The sequence below is a fragment of the Peromyscus maniculatus genome, chromosome 13, assembly GCF_049852395.1.
Source record: "Peromyscus maniculatus bairdii isolate BWxNUB_F1_BW_parent chromosome 13, HU_Pman_BW_mat_3.1, whole genome shotgun sequence".
NCBI lineage: Eukaryota > Metazoa > Chordata > Mammalia > Rodentia > Cricetidae > Peromyscus > Peromyscus maniculatus.
Genome location: NC_134864.1, coordinates 29360963 through 29384502, shown reverse-complemented (window position 1 = coordinate 29384502; position 23540 = coordinate 29360963). Strand labels below are relative to the sequence as shown.

At 37.5% G+C, this 23540-nt stretch overlaps 1 protein-coding gene across 1 annotated transcript in view; it reads left to right on the top strand.

Moving 5' to 3' along the window:
- Smchd1 (structural maintenance of chromosomes flexible hinge domain containing 1) overlaps nucleotides 1–23540 on the top strand; it is a 139099-nt gene that overhangs the window by 105089 nt on the left and 10470 nt on the right. Inside the window, exons 35-45 of the mRNA XM_006972249.4 lie at nucleotides 3914–4001; nucleotides 4748–4879; nucleotides 5145–5297; nucleotides 10135–10261; nucleotides 10412–10531; nucleotides 11979–12064; nucleotides 13458–13580; nucleotides 14546–14736; nucleotides 16569–16678; nucleotides 16820–16890; nucleotides 20702–20873. Of these exons, the coding sequence (XP_006972311.1) occupies nucleotides 3914–4001; nucleotides 4748–4879; nucleotides 5145–5297; nucleotides 10135–10261; nucleotides 10412–10531; nucleotides 11979–12064; nucleotides 13458–13580; nucleotides 14546–14736; nucleotides 16569–16678; nucleotides 16820–16890; nucleotides 20702–20873 (1373 nt within the window). The remainder of the gene's footprint in view (nucleotides 1–3913; nucleotides 4002–4747; nucleotides 4880–5144; nucleotides 5298–10134; nucleotides 10262–10411; nucleotides 10532–11978; nucleotides 12065–13457; nucleotides 13581–14545; nucleotides 14737–16568; nucleotides 16679–16819; nucleotides 16891–20701; nucleotides 20874–23540) is intronic.

The following is a 23540-nucleotide window of genomic DNA, read 5'->3' as shown; positions in this document are numbered from 1 at the left end:
AATCCGAACTTCCTCAAAATGTAGCCCACAACAGTCATTTAAATTTAAGTTCGTGGTAAATTCTGCAGAAAGCCCAAAACTCAGAAAGCCAAAAACTCAAAACTTCAACAGAAGGGGACATCTTCTTTTCACTAATCTTTTCATATTTTTACCTCTTTGCTGTGCCTCATAGAAGCATCTTTGTCTGCTAAGCCATCTCGCTGGCCCAATCCTATTGTTTTTTGCTCCTTTCTCATTTCTTGCTTTATCACGTCAATGTATTGTCTGTAATTGTCATTCTGTTAGTAGTTATAAAACCAGGTGTGATACTTGCTTTTAATCCCAGCTGTTGGGAGGTAGAGGCAAGGCAGATCTTAGTGAGTTCAAGGACAGCCTGTGCTACATAGTGAGTTCCCAGACTTGTCAGGGCTACACAGTGAGACTCGCTTAGAAAACAAACAGAAACTCATACATGTGAATTTGTAGTTACAGATTCTCGTTCTTCTGAGTGATTTCCTAAGAGATTACAATATACATGCTTCCTGTTCTAATGTGTAATAGTGTTTGTATTTTCTGTCTTCCTGAGAAATGCAGATTCCAGGATATGCATTATTATTTTCTTCTTCCAGTTTACATTCCTTTTTGTTGTGCATTTAAGGTACAGTTACTATTAAATTGTATACCAGCAATGACCATTTAGATTTATCTTTCCTATTAATCCTTTTTTTTTTAATGTTTTACATTGTAAGTATATAAATGATTTTGTCAGTTAAAAATTGTAGCACCATGAATATATCCTTTTATTGGGAAGACAGTTGTTAACAGAAACTATGGAGACTGAGCTGGCCTTATCCTCAGAGCAAACCTCCTGTTTCCACCTCTCAAGTGCTGAGATTACAGGTGTGAGCCACAATCCCCAGGTATCTTCTGTTAATCTTGAACTCAACTCTTTGGCAGTAGAAAGTTCTAATGATATTTTTAGTGGTGATAAATTATCTTGTCATTTTTAATAATCTAGGTCTTTACTTACCTTCATACTTGAAGGATATTTCAGTAACTAGTTTCTTCTGTACTGGCAGTTTATTGGAATGTAGCAGTCTGTGTTACCCAGCTTGGCCTCGGCCTCTAAAGTCTTCACTTGGAGACGTGGAGTCCGGGCCCAGCTTTGTTGGCATTCCTCACCTATGGTGCCTTCTTTTATCTCTCCGCCATTCTTGTCTCTCTTCTAATGCTAGCTACATACTTTTAGGTGTTTGGGGGTTTTGTTTTGTTTTTTTTGTTTTTTTGTTTGTTTGTTTCTGTTTTTGTTTTTGAGACAGGTTTCACTGTGTAGCCCTGACTGTCCTGGAACTTGCTTTGTAGACCTGTCCTGGAATTTACAGAGACCTGCCTGCCTTTGCCCTCCTGAGTGCTGGAATTAAAGGCGTATGCCACTACGCCCAGCACTTTCAGCTATTTTCAGTTAGCTAATTCTCTGGTAGAGCTTAATTTGCTGTGAAGACTGTCTTTAGGTTAACAATTTCGGGTCAGCATTTTTAGTTCTAGTGCTTAAATTTCACTCTTCAGCACTTGATGTTTGAAAGGTCTATTTTGTCTGTGTTGGGCTCAAGCTTCTTGACTTGTGATCCACCTGTCTCCACCCCTGAGTCGCTGGGACTACAGTCATGGTCAACTGACGTTTCCTTCGTGTGTGTGTGTGTGTGTGTGTGTGTGTGTGTGTGTGTGTGTGTGTGTGTGTGTGTGTGTGTGTCTGTCTATTTATTTTATTTGTTTATTGCTTTTTGAGACAGGGTTTCTCTGTAGACCAGGCTAGACTCAACTCAGAGATCACCTACCTCTGCCTCCCAAGTGCTGGGATTAAAGACGTGTTCCACCATTGCCTGACTCTGGCCTCCAGTTCTTGTTCATTCTCTGACAGGCTAGGATTACAGGTGTGTCACCTCTTCTGTGTATTTAGTCATTTTTAAAGGTCTACTATGTCAGTTTTTTAAATCTTTTTTCTGTTTTCAGCATGAAAAGCAGAACTCTGTCTAGAGTTCCCTTAGATTCCTTGGGTGTCTTTGGTTTTTGTTCATTTTCAATCTAGTTCCTTTGTTTCTTCATGTACTCGGATTATTTTTAGGGTTTTTTTTTTTGTTATTTTGTTTAATTTTTAGACATTAATATCTGTGGAGATGGTAGTCTCTTAAGAATAACAGTCCTTGCCCAGAGAAGGTTTACATTTGCTTCTCTTGTCAGAGATGAAGAGGATTTCAAGCTGGGTTGTACTTCCCTGGGGAATCCATCTGCCTTAGGTTTACCTGTGCTCTAGAACTGGCTCCCAGGAGGAATGCAGTCTTAAGAGTGAAACTCAGCGCTTAGGAATCCCATCCTTGTTGCATGAATCTTAAAAAGTTCTTATTAATAAGATCAAACACGGACCAGGTATTGGGGTGAACACTGGAAGATCAGAGAGACAGAACAAGCACAGCTAAACTGACCTGGCCAACTTCTCAGCTGGTCTTGTTTTCTCATGCTGGAAGGTTCTGTGTCCTCATCCCAATGGCTCTCAGCTGAACTGCTGCTCAAAAGCCTGAAGCTTATCCAGCTAAAAGCTTCTAGTTTCTAGTCCTCACGCCTTATATACCTTTCTGCTTTCTACCACCACTCCCTGGGATTAAAGGCGTGAGTCACCATGCTTGGCTGTATCCTTGAACACATGGATTTCTGCCTCTGGAATGCTAGGATTAACGGCGTGAGCTACCACTGCCTATCCTAAGTATCTAGTGGCTTTTCTGTTCTCTGACCCCAGATAAGTTTATTAGGGTACACAATATTTTGGGGAACACAATACCACCACACATCCTATTTTATCCTTTTAGCTGTTAGCTTGTAAACATCTGTAAGCAAGTAGCTGTTTTCTTCAGGGAAAGTTTTTGGTTTTCATGTTTTGGTTTGGGTTGGGGTTTTTTGGCCCTTTGGAGGGTTTTTGGTTTTGTTGGTTGGTTGGTTTTGGTTTTTGGCCTTTTGTTGGCAGTGCTGTTTGATTTTTACTATAACGTCCCTATTTTCGTTATGGTTGAATATGGTTCAGATAGACTAAGTATATCTAAACAGTCACAATAAGTGGATTGAATATATAAAGTCAGGCATTCAAAATACTGCCTGAAAAGAAAGTCCATGGAAGGTTAGTAAGGTGGCATATAACTTTGAAATTATAAAACTGTTAGTTGGGAATTGATAATGTAGAAATGAAGCAAAATCCAAAGGATACATAATCCATCATGGTTTTTGTGTTTACTCTCATATCTTTTTTTAATAATTTATTCTCATTTTATGTACATTGGTGTTTTGCCTGCATACATGTCTGTATGAGGAGGTCAGATAGAGTTACAGACAGTTGTTAGCTGCCATGTAGGTACTGGGAATTGAACTGGGGTCCTCTGGAAGAGCAGTCAGTGCTCTTAACCACTGAGCCACCTCTCCAGCCCTCTCTCATATTGTTATATTCCTGTTATTTTTACTTTCACTATATCTAGAACCTTTGTTCTGGATCTCATGAACAAATGCACAGGTAAGAGGTCCTAGGATTAAGCATGTGTACAGGAAATACTGGCTTGCTGTGATGACCCAGCAGTTGAGAGGGCTTGTTGCCCTTCTGGAGGACATGAGTTCGGTTCCTAGCCCTCAACCATCCTTAACTCCAGATCCCAGGAACCAGGGGATCTGACAGTTTATTGACTTTTTCTGGCACACACGGTGTATATACAGACATGATGGAAAACACTCATAGGTATAATAATTAAACCTAAAATAAATATTAAGTGAATGAAAGCATGTACAGGATTAGAAATTCTCTTATTCATTTGCTTGTTATGAAAGGAAACAAATGTTAGTGATTTGAACTCATTTACTCTTTGTTAAAAAATTATTGTTCTTACCTCTTTATTTTTAGGGAAAAAACAATCCCTAACAAAGTTGGGGCATACTGTATCCAGTTTGATTTTATGATCGATAAAACAAATATGCTCAACAGCGAACAGGTTTGTATTCTTTATTTTTTATGTACCATGGTATTTACTCACTTTATAAATGAAGTATTTGGTTTTAAAGTGAATTAATTATTGGATGCAAAATATAAATGCAAAAGTAACTTCCCTATTCATGGGAGGCATTCAAGACCCCAGTGTGTCTCTGAAACCACAAGCTACTAAACTCTGTTTTCTCTCGTATATGCTTTCTTATGATCAAGTTTGCTAAAGTAGACACACTGAGAGATTAGCAATAATAATAAAATCAAATTATTAATAATATACCAAAGTAAGCTATGAGATCTTATAAAATAATTATTTCTAAAATTTTCCATTTAATATTTTCAGAGCAATGGTTGGTGACAGATAACTGAAACCATTGCAAGTGAAACTGGTTAAGCAAGGATTTTTATAATAAGATTTTTTCAGAAAAATTCGGATAAAATAAACTTATTTTTAAGAAATTAATGGAAATTTTTGAGGATAACTTTTTATTTAATATATATTGTCCTTTTCTCTTCCTCTGAAATAATATTCATAAGAATGCATTGTTAAGCCGGGCGGTGGTTGCACGCCTTTAATCCCAACACTAGGGAGGCAGAGGCAGGCGGATCTCTGTGAGTTCGAGGCCAGCCTGGGCTACCAAGTGAGTTCCAGGAAAGGCACAAAGCTACACAGAGAAACCCTGTCTCAAAAAAACTAAAAAAAAAAAAAAAAAAGAATGCATTGTTAATATGAATGTTGCTTTTGTTTTTAAGGTTATAATTGATGTTCTGCCAAATGAACCTATGAAGTTGGTTCCTGACATTCAACCAGCTACCCCAGCTGTTTCTAATGTTCGCTCAATTGCCAGCAGGACCTTGGTCAAAGACCTACATCTCAGTATTACGGTAATGCCTATGTCTTCTTCAAACAACTACAGAGTTTAACAAGAGTAATTGGCTTTTATATTCAGGTTCAGAATGGCTATTATAGAGTAATATCAATAATTCAGTTTAAACCTACAAGAAAACCTTGAATAAAAGAGTTAAATATTTATAAACATTTTTTGTATTGAGCTATCAATGAATAAAGAATGTCTTGTTTCTGATTTATACATGCTCTTCTCTAAGTTGTCTGTCTTCTAATTAGTTATTTTTCATTGTGTATTTTAAGGATAATTATGGTAATCATACTGGAATGAATTTGATTGGCACTGTAGTAGCTACCATTAAAGGTTTTAATGAGGAGGACACTGATACTCCACTCTTCATCGGGAAAGTTAGGACACTTGAATTTCCCTTTGTGAATGGTTCTGCTGAAATCACAGTAAGTTTCTTAGATCTTTTCCAACATCCCTGATACCACCTGTTCTTTGTATATATACCAAGGAAGATGTCCTCATGTTTTATGTTTAGTGCAGTAAATCTAAAAATCAGTGAGATATTTGTGATTTTGCTATTACAATTTGGACCCAGAACCATCATTACTCAGATCTTCTTCCATGTAGAGTGACAGATAGCTTTCTCTTATTCTGATTTTTCAACTTTAGTGACAATATAATGTTTGTGTTATGTTGTAAAGTAACTACTATTATACAGACAGAAACAATAAAGGTGAGATAAAAATTTAATAAATTACTAGCCTATCATTGTTATTTTTCTAAAATGAAAATAGTTTGTTTTATATATTTAAAAATGCAGTATAAAAAAACCTCTATAAGGGGCTGGAGAGATGGCTGAGAGGTTAGGAGCACTGGCTGCTCTTCCAGAGGTCCTGAGTTCAATTCCCAGCAACCACTTGGTGGCTCACAACCTTCTGTAATGAGATATGGTGCTCTCTTGTGGCCTGCAGACATATACACAGGCAGAACACCACACATAATAAACAAACAAACAAACTAACTAATAAAGATTTTTTAAAAAACAACCTCTATAAGTAATTGTTATATTGTTAACCTACAGAAATAACAGTGATTGGCCCTATAGTGCAAAATCATCTAGTTACGTTTTGCACATTAGTGTGGTGTAGTGCTTTCAGTATATGATGGAGGATATTAATTTTTGAGGGTCCTGAATTTTACTAATATAATAGGACCAAGCTTTTGCAAGAATCTTCTATCTTGTTTAGCTTAATTTTGATATATTTCTTCTTTGTTACATAAAAGCCTATGTCGTTAATGAAGTGACTACACGTATTTTCATCAGTCCTAGGTACAAATTTATTTTCTTTCCAAGGTTTATTTTCTTATGAGAAATGTTTCTATCAGCTTTCTTCTATGTGTTGATTTAGAATGGTTGGTTGGTTGATAGGTAGACAGATAAATAGATACTGATTTATTGATTGATTTAAGTGACTGGCCATAAAATAATACACACTTTAAATATTTTATTGTGATTGCAAGTATTTTTTATTTAGATTTCTACCAAAACTGTGTGTACTATGGGGGCAGGGAAGGAATGTTTTCTAGGATGACCTTAGCTTCATGTCTCCCTGCTGAGTCCTGGGATTACAAGAATGTGCCACCGCACCAAGTACTCCTTACTTGCAACATTGGATATGAGAAGTTCTTTTAAAATTCTAATCTCATTTACAATTTTATTTTTGTGGACATGGTGATGTAGGCTTGTAACCTTGGTAGAGGTCAGGCTGCTGAAGCAGGAGGGTTGGATTTGCTTGTGATACAGACTGACGTTAAGGCCATCCTCAAGCAATGTATTGACATTCTTTATCAAAATTAAATTTAAAGTGGGCTGCAAATGGCTGGGGTTGTAGCTCTTTGTTAGAGTACTCAAGTACAAGGCCCTGGCTTTGGTTCCCAGCAATATTCTTTTTTAAATATTGAACAGTGTTAGTTTTTAGTATTTCTAGTTGTGTGTGTGCGTGTGCGTGTGCGTGTGTGTTGGTGGCCCATACAATCACAATGCTCCAGTATTATTTTTTTATATCTTTTTCTTTTCTTTTTTCTTCTTTTTTTTTTTTAACCTTTGATTTAGGGATGGAGAGATGGCCTAGCAGTTAAGACTGCTTACTGGTCTTCCAGAGGACTGGAGTTATATTCCCAGGTCACAATACCTAAACTCCAGCTCCAAAGGATCCAGTGCCTCTATCCTCTGTAGGCATCTGCTCAAGTGCACATAACCACACGCAGGCACACACACACCTACCTACATATAATCAAAAATCATTTTAAATTTTTTCTTAAATCTTTAAACAGACAAAAAAATCTTTTATCCTTTTTCCAATTCATTAATTTTTTAGAGTTTTTATTAAGTAGTTCAGAGTATACCAATAAGTGCCAATAGTACCTTTTCTTTCTTTTTGTTGCCTGCCCGTGTATATAACCCATTTCAAATACTAAATTGTTTCAGTACTTTAGGCTGTATCTATCCTAAAGACTTGTTGGTCTGTTAGGGAGTGACTGACGAAAACATTTTCATTAATTGAAATGTTACCAACATTTAAAAGTGTATTTTTTTATGTAAAGATCTGCACTTGTAATATGGAAGTCTGCAGAGTTGGCATCCCCGTGTAGGAGGCCTGGACAGTGGCTGTTCTTCTCGGTCTGTTTTGTACCGTGCTGCTTCTTTTCATCTGTCTATTGAGGACCAGGGTCCGTTGTCACTGTTGTCAGCTCTTCAGAGTTGTTCTTGTTATAAAGGAGAATGGGTGCATTTCTCCTGCACCATAATACAATTAAGTTAGGAAAGTCACACACACTTTTTTTTTTTTTTTTTTTTTTTTTTTTGGTTTTTCAAGACAGGGTTTCTCTGTGTAGCTTTGCACCTTTCCTGGAGCTCACTTGGTAGCCCAGGCTGGCCTCGAACTCACAGAGATCCGCCTGCCTCTGCCTCCCGAGTGCTGGAATTAAAGGCGTGCGCCACCACCGCCGCCTGGCCACTTTTTTTTTTTTTTTTTTTAAAGAAGGTAAGCTTGTTTAACATGCAAAGTGAGCTGGAGTTGGAAGAGCACACCAAGCCTCGTTTTCCTTGTGCCTCCCTCTTCCTCCCCCATGTGCATTTGAAATTGTTCTGCCTGGTTAGGACAGAGCCTTAGCTATTTCCCAAAGCTGCATTTAAAATCTAAACTTAATGCGTCTGGATTTCCCTTCGCCACCAGAGGTCCTTCCTGTTCTCTGAATAAATAGAAAAGTCTTGTCTTCCTTGGCTTCCACATGTCCAGTGCTGAAGGGATGAGAGGAAGACTGTTAATTTATATTTGTTTCAGACTTTTTTTGGTGGCTGGGTGCTAGGAATTGAACATTATGTCTCCATCCTTTACTTCTGAGCTATATACTCCCTGGCCATCATTTTCAAGAATATATACTGACCAGAATACAGCTAATATTTGTTTGTAAATGTTTCACATATGCTTTGTTTTAAATGATAATCTGACATTGTAATTTATCAAGTTCACTAGTTGTATCATTTTTATAATCTACATTATTAGCCTGCATGATCTGAAATCTTCTGAAACAGTCTCATTTTCATTCCTGTATGCATGTGTCCATCTCATATGTCAAATTCCCATTCATATAGTATATTTAACCTCATTACAAATTAAGCTTTGAAGCATGTCATAAACAGTTACAAGAAGTAACATTGCGCTGATAAAAACAGAATTAGAAAGTAGCAGTATGTTGATAATTTTGGCACTAGATCATGGATATCAAAATACTTCGCTAACTAATTCTATAATAGAAAAAGTGTAATGGTTAATAAGAGTGTTTTATCCTATACATGGCTACACATATGTTCGATTAATTTATTGAACATGTTTTTGAAACCTGACAAACTGCAAAATCTATTTTAAAAGGCATTCTAGGATAAAAATAAATGAGTAAAGAAAATGAGTAATTTTTGATGATTTATAATAAATGGCCAATAAAAACAAAAAAAAAATGATCTTGTTAATGCTCAAGAAGCTAGTTAAAGCAAAAATAGAGTGAAATGCTCACCTCACCAGGGTGATTGGTGTTTTTATACACTGCTAATGAAAAGGTAAACTATCTGATACAGCCTCTGATATCTGATTTCCCCCTTTTAAGGAATATTTGATATCAAAATAAATTTTTAATTAGCTATATTTCTTACCCTAGAAAACAAATTTGCAAGGAAACAATCAGTGATATACTTTCTTCCTATTTCCTAGTAATTGTTAAAATTTCAAGCCAAATGTTCACCACCCAAAGACTGAGTCCTATAGTATGGTTTATCTGTATTATTCATAAACTTTTTACATCAGTAATATTTTATGAATTGCTATTAACAAATCAAGTTTAAGCAGACAAGTTAAGGTTTATGTTACTTTTAGAAACTATTTTTATATGTACTTACATTCCTGTATATATATTGCTGATAGTTTTAAAATCGGAGTGGAACTGAGAATTGACTTATTCATAACTTAGTGTTCTTTAATTTTTAAGAAAAAGAATTCTAAGTGTTGTTGATAATTTTATGTTTTATCTTCTATAGTATTCTATCAGTTTAGGGTTTTTTTTTTAAAAATTGTATATTCTGAAGAACAAAGAACTTAAGGTCTTTTTCTACAGAACTGAAAATACAGTTGAATTAAAATGTTTATAATTGCATCAGTCGCTAGTTATATGTTTTGATCTTAAGCTCAAATATACTTTTTGTGAATTGAAGAAAAAATAGAAAAGTGTAAAAACAAGTCTTGAAGCATTTTCAGGGGCCTCTTGTTCTGTCACCTGGGACTGGTCTCCCATGGTAACCACTGTAACCTAAACTCAGCTTTGTGCTTTGAGTATTTCTTTGTGATTGTTTTTATATCTGTCACTCCATTAACTATTTTACCCTGCTTCAGCCTAAAGGTTTAGATAAAAATAATTCTGCAGGTCAAGATAGAAGTGGCCACTGATAAAGACAGAGTGGTGGGAAATAGAGCTTTTTCTTAGAATTTTCCGTTACATGTGATTTTTTTGCTTAGTTGTACTCATTACATCATTTGGCTCTGCAGTAATATCAGTGGTAAAAAATGTTTATGTCTTGGGTGTTGTTGTTGATGGTTTGGTAAATCTGAAGAATCAGCCAGTGTTGTTCCTGTTCAGATTTTCCTGCTTGTTTGGTAGCCACATGACAACATATGTAACACTGGAATGTCTCTTTTTTAAATCTTGGTTTTCTCATTTCCTTTTCACTTACAGACTCTAGTGCTGGCAGAAAATAGTCCCGGAAGGGATAGTACTGAGTATTTTATTATCTTTGAGCCTCGACTGTCAACTTTATCAAGAACGTTGGAACCATATAGCCTGCCATTTATGTTTTATGATGGTAAGTCTTAGGGAAATAGGTTATTCAACTCTGTTGTTAATGGTTCTTCAGATAACCTTGTTTTGCTTTCCAAATGCATAATATTATGGCATATGACATTGGTAAAGTCAGTTTCTCTGCTGTTTAAATTATCTGAAATTTTTTCCTTAGATGTTAAAAAGCAGCAACAAATGGCAGCACTTACGAAGGAAAAGGACCAGTTATCGAAGTCCATCGTTATGTATAGAAGTCTCTTTGATGCCAACAAGCAGCTTGTTGATGAAATGAAATGTAAGTCACCCTGTATTCAAAGGGAATGAAACATTAGGCTTTGAGCAGGTGAGGCGGGGGTAAAGACCATTTGTCTTTCCTTGAAGCAGAAGTAAAATGGTAAGTACTACAGAAGGGTGGTAAGGACAGCTGGTGATTGTCACTTGGCAGTTTTTAACACTAAGTGTCCTTATTTTAATTAAGCTTGTGGCAGGCTTACAGATTATAAAAATTGAAAGTTTTCCTCTAGAAATGTGGACCTGTGGAAAATTTAAGGCTTTTTTGACAACATTGATAACTAACTTATCTAGCTCTAGCTTCTGGCAAAAGATGTCACTGGAGGAATGATAAGTAATTTAATTTTTAGTTTTAATCATGGGTTCACAAGCACTGAAAATGAAATATTGAATTTATTCATGAGTTAGTCCAGAAAATGTTTGCTATCTTTTACAATGGTTTTATATAACAAGCCATTTTTTGAATTGTTCACTGTTACCTGTCTTTCATTTGTCAGATGTTTTTACTGTGGGTTTTAACTTGTGTTAGTTTTATACTTTTTGTTTTATACCCACCCCCTCCCCAAGACAGGGTTTCTCTATGTAGCCCAGGAAGTCCTGGAACTCACTTTGTAGAGCAGGCTGGCCTTAAAACTCACAGAGATCCGCCTGGCTCTGCCTCCCGAGTGCTGGGATTAAAGACCTGCACCATTACTACCTGGCCAAAGGTTTTTATTTTTACATGTATAGGTGTTTTGCCTCCATATATGTCTGTGCCTCTTGCCCGCAGAGGGCAGAAGAAGGTGTCTGATCCCATGGAACTGGGGTTACAGGCAGTGTGAGCTGCCATGTGAGTGCTGGGAACTGAACCCGGTGCTCATGACCACTTGTGTCACTTGTATAGAGCGTTTACAGATTCTTAAATTGACTCCGAAGGCACATCTTCGGTTATGTAGCTCATGTATGCATGTGTGGGGTCAAGATTAAACAACACTCCAAATCATAGGAGTTTGCAGTATGATACCATAGTATCTCCTGAATCTTGAGATTTATAGCTTAACTTGGCAGTGATCAGTTGTCAGTTTTCATTTTAATATTAAACTTTAAAAGGAAAAAGTAGTTGTAAACTTTTTTTTCAAGAGTTATATTTTAAGGACTTATTAGAGAGAGGAGGGGGGGAGAGAGAGAGAGAGAGAGAGAGAGAGAGAGAGAGAGAGAGAGAGAGAGAGAGAGAGAGAGAGAGAGACTGAGACTGAGACTGGACCAATGGCTCAGCAGTTAAGAGCACTCACTGCTGCTCTTCCAAATAACCTGGTTTCAATTCCCAGCTCCCACATGGCTGCTCACAACTCTCTGTAACTATAGTTCCAGGGGATCTGACACAGAGACATGAGTGTGGACGAAACGCCAATGTACATAAAATAAAATTAAATAAAATCTTTAAAAAAATTTTTTTTTCTTTTAAATTTTAGGCCAAGTTGAAGAAGCAAAATTAAAAGAGGTCCAGCTGAGAAATGAACTAAAATCACACAATATTGATATTCCTACAACACAACAGGTAAAACTTCCAAGTGCACATTAAATTTTTTCATTAAATTTAACTACTTGTTTCGTTAGGAATTCTATAGACACTGTTGTCTTTAACTATGTTGTGTGTGTGTGGGTGTGTGTGTGGGTGTGTGTGTGTGTGTGTGTGTGTGTGTGTGTGTGTGTGTGTTGCATACATCTGTGCATGCTTGTGCAGTCCGTACTTGTACCATGGTTTACACATGGAAGTTAGAGGACAACTTTGTGGAATTTGTTCTCTCCTTCCGTCTTCAAGTGGATTTGGCGAATCAGACTTAAGGCTTGGGAGCGAACATTTGTCCTCTAACCTCTACATGTGTACCATGGTGCATATACATAATACACACACCCCATATGTTTGATTGATTGGTTTGTTATTTCATGCATATGAGTGTTTTGCCTGCATGTAGACTGGATCACCTGGAACTGGGGGCCTTGAACTGGTTGTGAGCCACCATATGGGTTCTGTAAATTGAACCCCGATCCTCTGCAGGAATAGTAAATGCTCTTAACTGCTGAGGCATCTCTTCAGCCCCACAGTGTTATTAGGTAATGCAAAATAGTATAGAAGACTTCTTAGCTTATTGTCTTCTGTGTGTGATTCAGTTTCAGAGAGAAGACGACTACATAGTCTGCTTATTTTTATCTTTTTTTTTTTGTTTGTTTGGTTGGTTGGTTTTTTTGTTTTGTTTTGTTTTTGCTTTTTGGTAGTCAGTCTTTCTATGTAGTTCAGACTAGGTTCAAACTCTTTCTCCCCCAATCTTGTGAATGCTGGGGTTACATGTGGAGACCACTAGATCTGGCTAGGCAGTATATTTCATAGTTAAGATTATAGAATATCATTCAATGGACAGCTAGGTGTGAGTGTGAGGTTAGGATGTGTAAAAGTCCAACATAAATGCCAACATTGCCCCTTTTCCTCCTCAAAAAAGGCTTTCTATCCTTGAGAGGATAGCTTAGTGATCGAGTACTTGCCTACCATGACATGGTCTTAAGTTTGTGACCCAGTATCCTTGATAAATATTTAATGGGCATATGATAGGAGTTTTCATCACTATTAACTGTAGTTTTGTTGCTTATAAAGTAGTGCCTATTTTAATAACTTTTTAGCTGGGCAGTGGTGGCTCACACCTTTAATCCTAGCACTTGGGAAGCAGAAGCAGACAAATCTCTGTGAGTTCAAAGCTAGCCTGACCTGTGGAGCGAGTTTCAGGATAGCCAGAGATACACAGAGAAACCCCATCTCAAACACACACACACACACACACACACACACACACACAAAACGACTTTCTCAAGTACTCCAAATTACTGGTTTTTCTCTATCCTGGGCTGCCTGTTATAAAAAACAATTGACCTTGTAAATAAATTTTCTTTAATTACAGATACCTCACATTGAAGCACTTTTGGAAAAAAAGATAACAGAACAAAATGAACTAAAAAAAAAGCCCAGAAGATCATGTACTCTTCCAAACTACACTAAACGCAGTGGAGATGTTTTGGGAAAGGTTTGTGATTTAAGCTTTTTAAGAAATAGTACATTCTTGTTACCTTACTTTGTTTAACATATGTCTGTCCTCCCTCTGAACCCAATTCTGCGGACTGAACCGGGGCTGTTCGTACACTAGACAGCACTCTGCTGCTGAGTTACCCCTGGGCAGCGTGCCTATTTTCTTTCTTTTTAACATTAATACCTTGTAAATTAGAAAACTAGGGTAGATACTGTGATGTGTCTGTAGTGAAATAAAAGCCTTATTTCTAGGCAGGTTTGTGCTACCAAATCAGGTGAGGATAAATGGTAGGCCTGATTATACCAACACAATGCAGAGGTTTTAGAAGTGGCCATAGTATCCCAATGGTAGCAGGCTTAAAAAGCAGGAATGCTTGTGACCACAGGCAAGTATTTGTAAGTAAGAAAATGATTTATTCTAATTCCTAATAAAGCAACAATTCTTCGAAAGGTATTTTAAATAATATGCTTAATGAATCTTGAAACTTTGTATTGCATATCTTTAAGTGTACTTTGTGATTACCAAGATCTTCCCTATTATAGACATTGAAATGTGAAATAAGTGTATGTTTAATTAGCTGACAAATTTTGCATCATTTGCTTATTTTGCAAATTTACTGTTGGTTAATATGTAGACAATTTTTCTAAAATTTTAACAGAATAGACAGTTTAATGGATTCTAGTCAATGTAAATGTCTACAGCTTTGTTTTTCTTTCTGTTTATGTTTGTATTTGTTTTGTTTTTCTTTCTGTGTAGCTCAAACTAGTCTTAACCTTTAGAATCCTCCTGTCTCAGCCTGCCAGTTGCTGGGATTACAGTGGATGCCAACACACTTGGCTGATGTTCTTTTAGTCATGCTTCAGATGGGTTCTTTTTTGTTGTTGCTCTCTAATGGTAAGACTTTCAAAAACTATGTTTTTTGTTTTTTAATTTCTGTGTGTTTTTTATTAAAATGGCTTCAGATTGCACATCTCGCACAAATCGAAGATGATCGAGCTGCAATGGTTATCTCTTGGCACCTGGCAAGTGACATGGATTGTGTGGTCACCCTGACCACAGATGCCGCACGCTCTATCTATGATGAAACTCAAGGTCGTCAGCAGGTGTTGCCTCTTGATTCTATTTATAGGAAAACTCTTCCAGATTGGAAAAGGTTAGAAAAAAAGAAATATTCATTGTCTACTTTGTTGTTTTGCAGTGCTTGGGGTCAAACCTAGGGCCTCACTCATGCTGAATACAAGTTAAACTACCTTCTCAGTCAGACTGTGGGTTTAAATGATGTGATTTTATTGATATAACAGACTTTTATTTTGAGTTTCTACTTTTCCTTCCCATCCTAACTCACACCCATTACAAGCCATTACCTACCACACTCCTGTTAAATTGGTACTCATTTTAGACAGCATAGGAAATCAACACATCAAAATAACTGTGTTGATAAGGGTAATACTTGGTGTTTTCAGGTATATGCATGTACACATGCACATGTGTGTGCATGTATATGTATGTAGGCCAGAGGTGGACCAGGAATCATTTACCTTGTTTGTGAGACAGTTTCACTGGCTTTGGGGCTCACAGATTCTGCTAGATTGGCTAACCAGTGAGCTCCAGAGATCCAACTGCTGCCACACCCCACAATACTTGGATTATTAATTCATGGCGTCACACCAAGGTCGTCATACTTAAACTGCATGTACTTTACCAACTGAGTTCTCTCTCCAACCCTAAAGGTGATACTTTTTATTGAGGAAAGCCTCCTCTGTCTTAGTAATTGCTGAATACCCAGTGGGGCAAATGCTTCAGAGATGATGATAGTTCAGTCAATAAAATGCTCATCTCACTACCCTAAAGAACGGAGTTTGAACTCCATCTGGAAACCAGATGTGGCACACACACACACACACACACATCCATGATCCCATTGCTCAGGAGGTAGAGGCAGGAGGATCCCTGTAGTTCGTTGGTTAGCTATTCTAGCCAAATCATTGAGTTCCAGGTTCAATAATAGATCTGCTCAAATGAAGAATAATTGAGGAAACCACTCGACCTTTTCCTCTGGTCTACACACACACTTGAGGACCATTGTGCTTATACACAAGAACTACACAAGATCAAGATCAAGCCAGTCAACATTCTAGCTTGGAGGAGGAAGGGGCTCACCAGCATCCACCCCTAGCTGAGGACCTGTTGACTATTAATGGCGCTTAAGAAGGAACAGTCAGTTTTCTTTAAGGGTATGGCCCCTGGTAAGTTGACCATGCTCAGTGGATAGTCCCACACTCATGAGTATATGGGCAGCACAGATCAGACTTGGTGAATTATTTAAAAAAGAGGAGGTAGGCAGGGAGATGGATCTGGGAGGAGTTAGAGGAAGTGGTAAGAGATTAATATGATAAAAATATGTTGCATGTATTAAATTCTTAAAATAATTATAAAAATATTAAAACCTGATGTAGGCAAGCATGAATTGATGTGCAGAATTAAAGTTTGCTCTAGAATGTTGCCTGTATTTCTGTTTAGTAACCCTACACTCCCTCTGGGGAAGATGTAGTTCACTTCTTTTTCTTATTTCACTTCTTTTTGTTGTTTTGTTTGTTTGAGATAGAGTCTCTATGTATCCCTGGTTGTCCTGGAACTTTCTGTAAATCTTTCTGTCTCTGGTTTCCAAGTGCTGAGATTAAAGGTGTGCACATAGATTTCAACACAGGTATAAGAGAGAGAGAAACATGTAAAAATGGACTATAGTACGTAGCACATGCTGTTTGCTGGATTCTCAAGAGAGACACTGAAACGGATACTATATGGCAAATCTTCATTTCTAAAGAGAATACATGGTCATTTAGGAATATTATTTGGGGTAGGTGGGTCACATGTGTCACATAATGTCCATGTATTCATTATGTTTTTCTTAGTGTATTTTTTAATTTATAATTATATATGCTTTGTTTAGTACTTTCTTGTTGTTTTGTTTTTTTTTTAATTTAGACCTCTACCTCATTACCGAAATGGTAAATTACATTTTAAACCTTTTGGAGATCCAGTCTTTGCCCGAGACTTGTTAACATTCCCAGACAATATTGAACATTGTGAAACAGGTAAAAGACATTGTAGTGACTTCATTTTGTTCAACTGTTACATTTGTGATATAAATTTATAAAATGTTAACTATGAAAAATTACATTCTTATAAATACTACTTTCATTAATATTTAATTCTATATATTTTGATGTTTTTAGTTTTTGGTATGCTGTTAGGAGACACCATTATTTTGGATAATCTAGATGCAGCCAATCATTATAGAAGAGAGGTATGTACTTCATTTTTTTTTTAATCACTTTATTGTAAAGAATTGGGAAATAAAAAAAAAAAATCACACAACTAGATTAACATAGCCACTTAAGCAAGCCTTTGCTCAAACTCAAGTCTGTGCATCTCAGTGAACTCACAGAACAGCGCTCCCAAGCTTTGGAGCTTAGTGGTTTCCTTTTTTTTTTAAATAGGGCTAAATAGTATGCCATCCTTATGTATGTACCAGATTTTTTTATTCATTCATATTTTGGTCAACATAGTGAGTTCTAGGCCAGCCAAGGATGTACTGTGAAAGAAACCTAGCTCAAAGTAGTGTTTCTTTTTTCTAATTTCTAGTGTGTTCTTTTTATTTATTTATTTATCCTTTTATTTTATTTTACAATACCATTCAGTTCTACATATCAGCCACGGATTCCCTTGTTTTACCCCCTCCTGCCCCCCTCCCCTTCCCCCCAGCCCACCCTCCATTCCCACCTCCTCCAGGGCTCTAAAGACCACATCATCAAGTTAGAGCGGTGGCTCCCAACCTTCCTAATTCTGCAACTCTGTAATACATACAGCTCCTCATGTTGTTGTGACCCCAACCATAAAATTATTTAGTTGCCTCTTCATAGCTGCAATTTTGCTACTGTTATGAATCATAATACAAATATCTGATATGTGACCAGTGGGGATCGTGACCCACAAGTTAAGAACCACTAGATTATAGAGCCAAGTGCATGATGGGTTTTAGCCTAATGACTTTGAGAGAACACACTTAGCAGCACCTTTGCAGGCCACTGTGCTCACCAAGCACGTCACATCTCTGGAGGAGGGAGTTGGATGTGTTTTGAATTGTTACCTAACAAACATCTTTTTGGGTTCCTAGGCTTTTGTCTTAATTCGGGTTTTTTGTTTGTTTGTTTTTTGAGACAGCGTTTCTCTGTGTAGCCCTGGCTGTCCTGGAATTCACTTTGTAGACCAGGCTGGCCTCGAACTCAGAGATCTGCCTTCCCTGCCTCCAAAGTGCTGGGAATAAAGACATGCGCCACAATTGCCTGGCTCTGCCAAATTTTATTTGACTAAGTCATTTATAATTTATAATATATTATATTTAGATATATAATTTATCAATATCTTAGTAACACTGTTACATTTCAGTAGCTTTGTTATTTTTCTTTTTTTAAATATTTTGTGGTAATATTTTATACTAACATTTTAACTCGTTATTGATTTTACTCCTTTTCTGTCTCTCCAGCAGTTACAAGTAATCTCCATTTTTGTTCAGTAAACTTGTTCACTCTTAGAACTTGAGCTCCTGACTGTATGTTTGTTGCTATTAGTACAGTGAGGTAGGATCATGAAAACTGAATAAAAAAGACAGTGATATTTTCCAATTGTTACAAAAGAAAGCCCAATTGTTCTTTCTACCTGAAGCTTATAACTGTCCCCTCCCATATTGTTAATCCTCTAAGAAGGGCATAATAAGCTAGGTGTTTGTTACTAAATATGGTGATAAATCCTTAAAACTGCCTGAGCATTGATAAATGGATGGTATTTTTATGTATGTGCACATGTGTGCATGTATATATGGAGGACAGATGTTGACAGGTGTCTTCCTCACTTGTTTCAGAGCTCATCAGGTGACCAAATGAGCTGACCAACAAATCCCAACAGCCCACCTCTGCCCTCCTCATGCTGTCATTCCAGATGTGTGCCTCTGTGCCTGGCCTCTTAGACTAGTCTTAGGAACCCCAACTTGAGTTCTATTGTAGCCATACTTTGCTGACTGAGCCATCTCCCCAGCCCCGGTTATTGTCTGTCTGTTTTGTGTGGTGGATGTTTTGCCTGCATGTATATCTGTGTGCCGCTTTCATGCCCAATCCCAGAGTAGTCTAGAAGGGGGTATTAGATCCTGTGGGACTAGAGCTGTCATGTGGGTCCTGAGAATTGAACCTGGATTCTGTGGAAGAACAGCCAGTGCTCTTCACAAAGCTTAGCCATCTCTACAGCCCCCAACTCCAGTTTCTACCTTTTATATTTCACCTTTAGAAAGCATATAAATCCAAATAAAAACCAAGAATAAATTGTAATTATTTCTTTTACAAAACCAATTGTCTTAGTTAGGGTTTCTATTGCTGTGAAGAGACACCATGACCACTGCAAGTCTTATAAGGAAAACATTTAATTGGAGCTGGCTTACGGTTCAGAGGTTTAGTCCATTACCATCATGGCAGAACATGGCAGCATGCAGGCAGGCATGATGCTTGAGAGGTAGCTGAGAGTCCTACATCTTGCACACAACAGGAAATGGTCTCTGACACTGGGAGTGGCTTGAGCACATAGGAGCCCTCAAAGCCCACTCCCACAAGTGACACACTTCCTCCAACAAGACCACACCCACTCTAACAATGCTACACCTCCTAATAGTGCCACTCCCTTTGGGGGACATTTTCTTTTAAACAACCACAGCAAGTAATTTTGAATCTGCAAATTCTTTATTAGTACAAGATTTTCTTCAACTAAACCAAGCATGATAGCATATGTCTGTAGTCCTAGCCCTCAGCAGAGGAGTGTGAACTTAAGACCAGTTTGGTCGCATGGTAAAACTGCACACACACCAAAACAAAACAGAAATAAGTGATTACTTTAGTCATCTTGTTGCATTTTAGGCTTTTTCTTTTTAATGCCAGGTTCAATTAATTAATTAATAGAGACAAAAATAAATAAAACTGCCAGTTTTCTGGAAAAGCGTATATGAAGTGCCTCTGGAATTATATTTTCCTTTTTTTTTAAGATGTAGTTTTACTTCTGTAAATTCTATATAATTTATATAAATATTTTATTTATATAATCCAAATACTACTTAAGCTTTAGTGTTAGATATTTGTAATGTGGTACATGCTGTTCAGTCACACTTGGGGGTGGGGTGTGTACACTCTCGTGCACAGACCAGAGGAAGATATTAGATATAGTGCTGCAGTTACTGTTCAGCTTTTCTCTAGAGACAGGATCTCATTGGACCTGGAACTTGTTTTTGGGGGTAGGGCCAGGGGGTAGGCTGGCTGATCAGAAAACCCCATTGATTATCCTGTTTCCACAGCCTCCCACCTCAGCAGCAGGGGTTGTGAGTACAACCACATTAGCTGTTTTATGTGGATGTTATGCTCGTATGGTAAAACGTTCTTACACTGCATCGTCTCCCCAGCCCCCCCCCCATCACTTTTTAATGTATGTATTCTACTTCATTGTGTGGAAGTGCTGCAATTTATGTAACTTACCGAGACATGTTAGCTTATTGAGACATGTTAGTATTTCATTAAGACTATTTGAGTGTACATACTTGTGATCGTTTTGTGGGGTTAAATGTTTACAAGAGGAATTACTGAAGACACTCAGAGATCAGGAAATGCTATGTCCAGTGAGGAATTTTAATCTCACTAATGGGGGATTTAATTCTTGACTCCTTTCTCACCATTGTAGTCTAAGCTAGTATTTGAAAACGAGTCTGATTCTCTACTGTCTATGGACTTCTCCCCCAGTTTATTTTATTATTATTTTTTATTTATTAGACACCATTAGCTTATTAATTTTGTGAAAACACTACCCCAATTGTGTCACTTATTTCTTTACTTGCTTGCTTATTTATTGGGTTTTTATTTGTTTTGGAGGCATTGTCTCTCTACAGAGCCCTACTGTCCTGGAACTCATTATGTAGACCAGCCTGGCCTCAAACTTATTGAGAACTGTGTACCTCTGCCTCCTGAGTACTGGAATCAAAGGCATGCATTACCATGGAGTTAGTTTCTTCCTCTGTTTACCTTCAATAGGTTGTTAAAATCACACACTGTCCCACATTACTGACTAGAGATGGAGATCGTATCAGAAGTAATGGAAAGTTTGGGGGCCTTCAGAATAAAGCTCCTCCAATGGACAAACTTCGGGGAATGGTCTTCGGAGCTCCAGTACCAAAACAGTGTGTGATCTTGGGGAAAGAAATAGGTAAGCTAAATGTGGACTGGTTTGGTCTAGTTTGTATATTTGTCCTTGTTTCTAGACGGTCTATGTATCTCGGGCTGGCAGGAATTCACCATGTAATCGAGCGTGGCCTTGAGTGTGTTGACCCTCTGCCTCACCCCTCAGTCCTGGTATTGTCGGCGTTTATCACTGTACACCCAGTACCTGTGGTGTTGGGGACTGAACTGAGGACTCCTGCATGCTAGGCAAGCACTCTGCCCACCAGGTCACAACCCCAGCTCCAGAAGATACCTTCTTTTTTTTTCTTTTTTTTTTCCAGATGACAAAAGTATCTCTTGAGGAGTCCCTGTTATTTATCTTTTTGTTTTGTTTTGTTTCAGTGCAGGGGGGTTGAACCGAGGTCTTAGGTATGCTGAGCAAACATTCCACTGTAGCTGTAATTCTGAATGGTCTTTTTAAACAAGAAACACAGAGCCAAATGCAGAGTTAAAAGCCCAGAGGTCAGAGAGCAGTAGCCAAGAGCTGAGACCGCCTTCCTACCACCCGCTGCCACTGCCGTCCTTCATCTGAGAAAGAGACCTACTTCCTGTGTGTCTGTCTTTTTATTGACTTTCTGTTCGGCCTTCTCATTGGTTGTAAACCCAACCACATGACCTCCTCGTCAGTGCCTGTCTATACAGACCTCCAGGTCTCTATGGTTGGTATTGAAATTAAAGGCGCATGTCTGTAAGCTGTCTGTGTCCTTGAACACACAGACTCTGCCTGCCATGTGATCAGATTAAGGACGTGTGCTACCACTGCCAGACTTCTGCTAAATGGCTTGCTATTAGCTCTGACCCCCAGGCAACTTTATTAACATACAAATAAAATCACATTTCAGCACAAATAAAATTTCACCATATTCTACCACTGAGCTACAGTCCCAGCTGAATGTGTATCTAAATGCAATTTTTAATTTGACTTTAACATTCTCTTTAAGGGCTTATGTTGTCAGAGTCTAATGTCACAAATTAACCAGTAACCAATATAAAATGTGTTTGTTCTTAGAAAAAAATCTACCTTATATCAAGTAATTGAAATGTGGTCCCTCCTTCCTTCCTTTATTGAATTATTACAAGAGAGCAATAGTCTAGGGACTAACTAGAGTATTTACTTGCATCTTTTTTACTGTGTATTCAAGAATATTCTGCCTCATTGAATTACGTTTATCAGATAATCATTTGTTTTTGTCTCAGTTCATAGTTAAGAGTTTTTGAGCCAGCCGTGGTAGCGTGTGCCTGCACTGACTACTTAGGAGGCTGAGGCAGGAAAGCTCACTTGAGCCTATGAATTTGAGACTAGCTTATTTTTTCCTTAAAGTACATGTTATGGACCCTTCCGCCACTTGTATTCTCTTGTCTCTCAGTTGCCTCCTTCAAGTCAGCCAATGTATTATCATCTGTGTCTGCTCTGAAGTGCATATATACTCAGCAGGAAGTCCCTGCATGCCATCACCCTATAGAGTCCTGCTTTTATTCCATGAAGTTGCAATGTGCTTAACTATGTAATTTTACTACACAGTAATTTCTGACTTTTAGCCTTTTTTATAGGTATCATAAAATTTCCCATCTTAATTGTTTTCACTGCACAATTCATAGTATTAAATACTTTAACATTGCTATACAATCTGTCTCTCAAACTACATTTTGCAGGACTGAAATTTAGAATCTTCCCATCCTTTTTCATGGCTGTCATCATTCTACTTGGAATTCTTTATGAAATTGACTCTTCTAGATAACCCTTTAATGTCTGTTCACTTAGCATGAGGGCAGGGCTTATCTACTATAGGAAATGGTTGAGTTTCCTTTCCTGGTAACATTGATTGATACTCCATTGTGTATTTTGCTCTTTTGGTTTGGTTTAGTTTGGTTTGGTTTGGTTTGGTTTGGTTTGGTTTGGTTGAGGCCATTTTTATTCTGTTGCCCTCAGCTGGCTTGACACTCGCCATGTAGCCCAGGCGTGCCTGGATTTTATGGTAATTCTTCTGCCTTAATCTCCCAAGTGTTGCGATTACAGGATGAGGCACTACCTCAGGCTACATTTTTGTTCTTGTAGTAATGTATAATCCAAACATAGAAAAATACACATTTTGCAAACATGGAACTGGTAAGTTTTAGTAAAAAAAACACCATACTTATGAGAATTAAAAGTAAGGCTTGGGGATGTGATTCAGTGGTAGAGCACCTGACTGATGTGTTTAATCTGAAGTACCACACACAATTAAAATGAGTAGACTATTATCAGCTCTACAGAAAACTCATTTTCTCTTCAAGACATGACTTTCTTTACTTAGCATAGGTTACTTTTGCCTGTTTTTGTACTTTATATGTAAATAGAATCTTAGAATACACACCTTGTATCTGCTTTTATTCATTCTGTGCTGTGTATGTCGGTAGCTGTGATTTATTTTCATTTCAGAATAGTATTTCATTGTGTAAATAGACTATTATTTATTCAGCTATTAAACTGGGATAGCATCCAGTTTTGAGATACTACTTTAGCCTTGACAGTTTTAAAAGCAGCAGTTGAAAAAAACCATAGAAGAGTTATACATCTGCTTATTATGTCAATGACTATATACAAAAACTATTCTGAAATGTAACTAAAAATTACATTAAGATCCATCTTACTCAGGAAAAAAGAAAAGAAAAA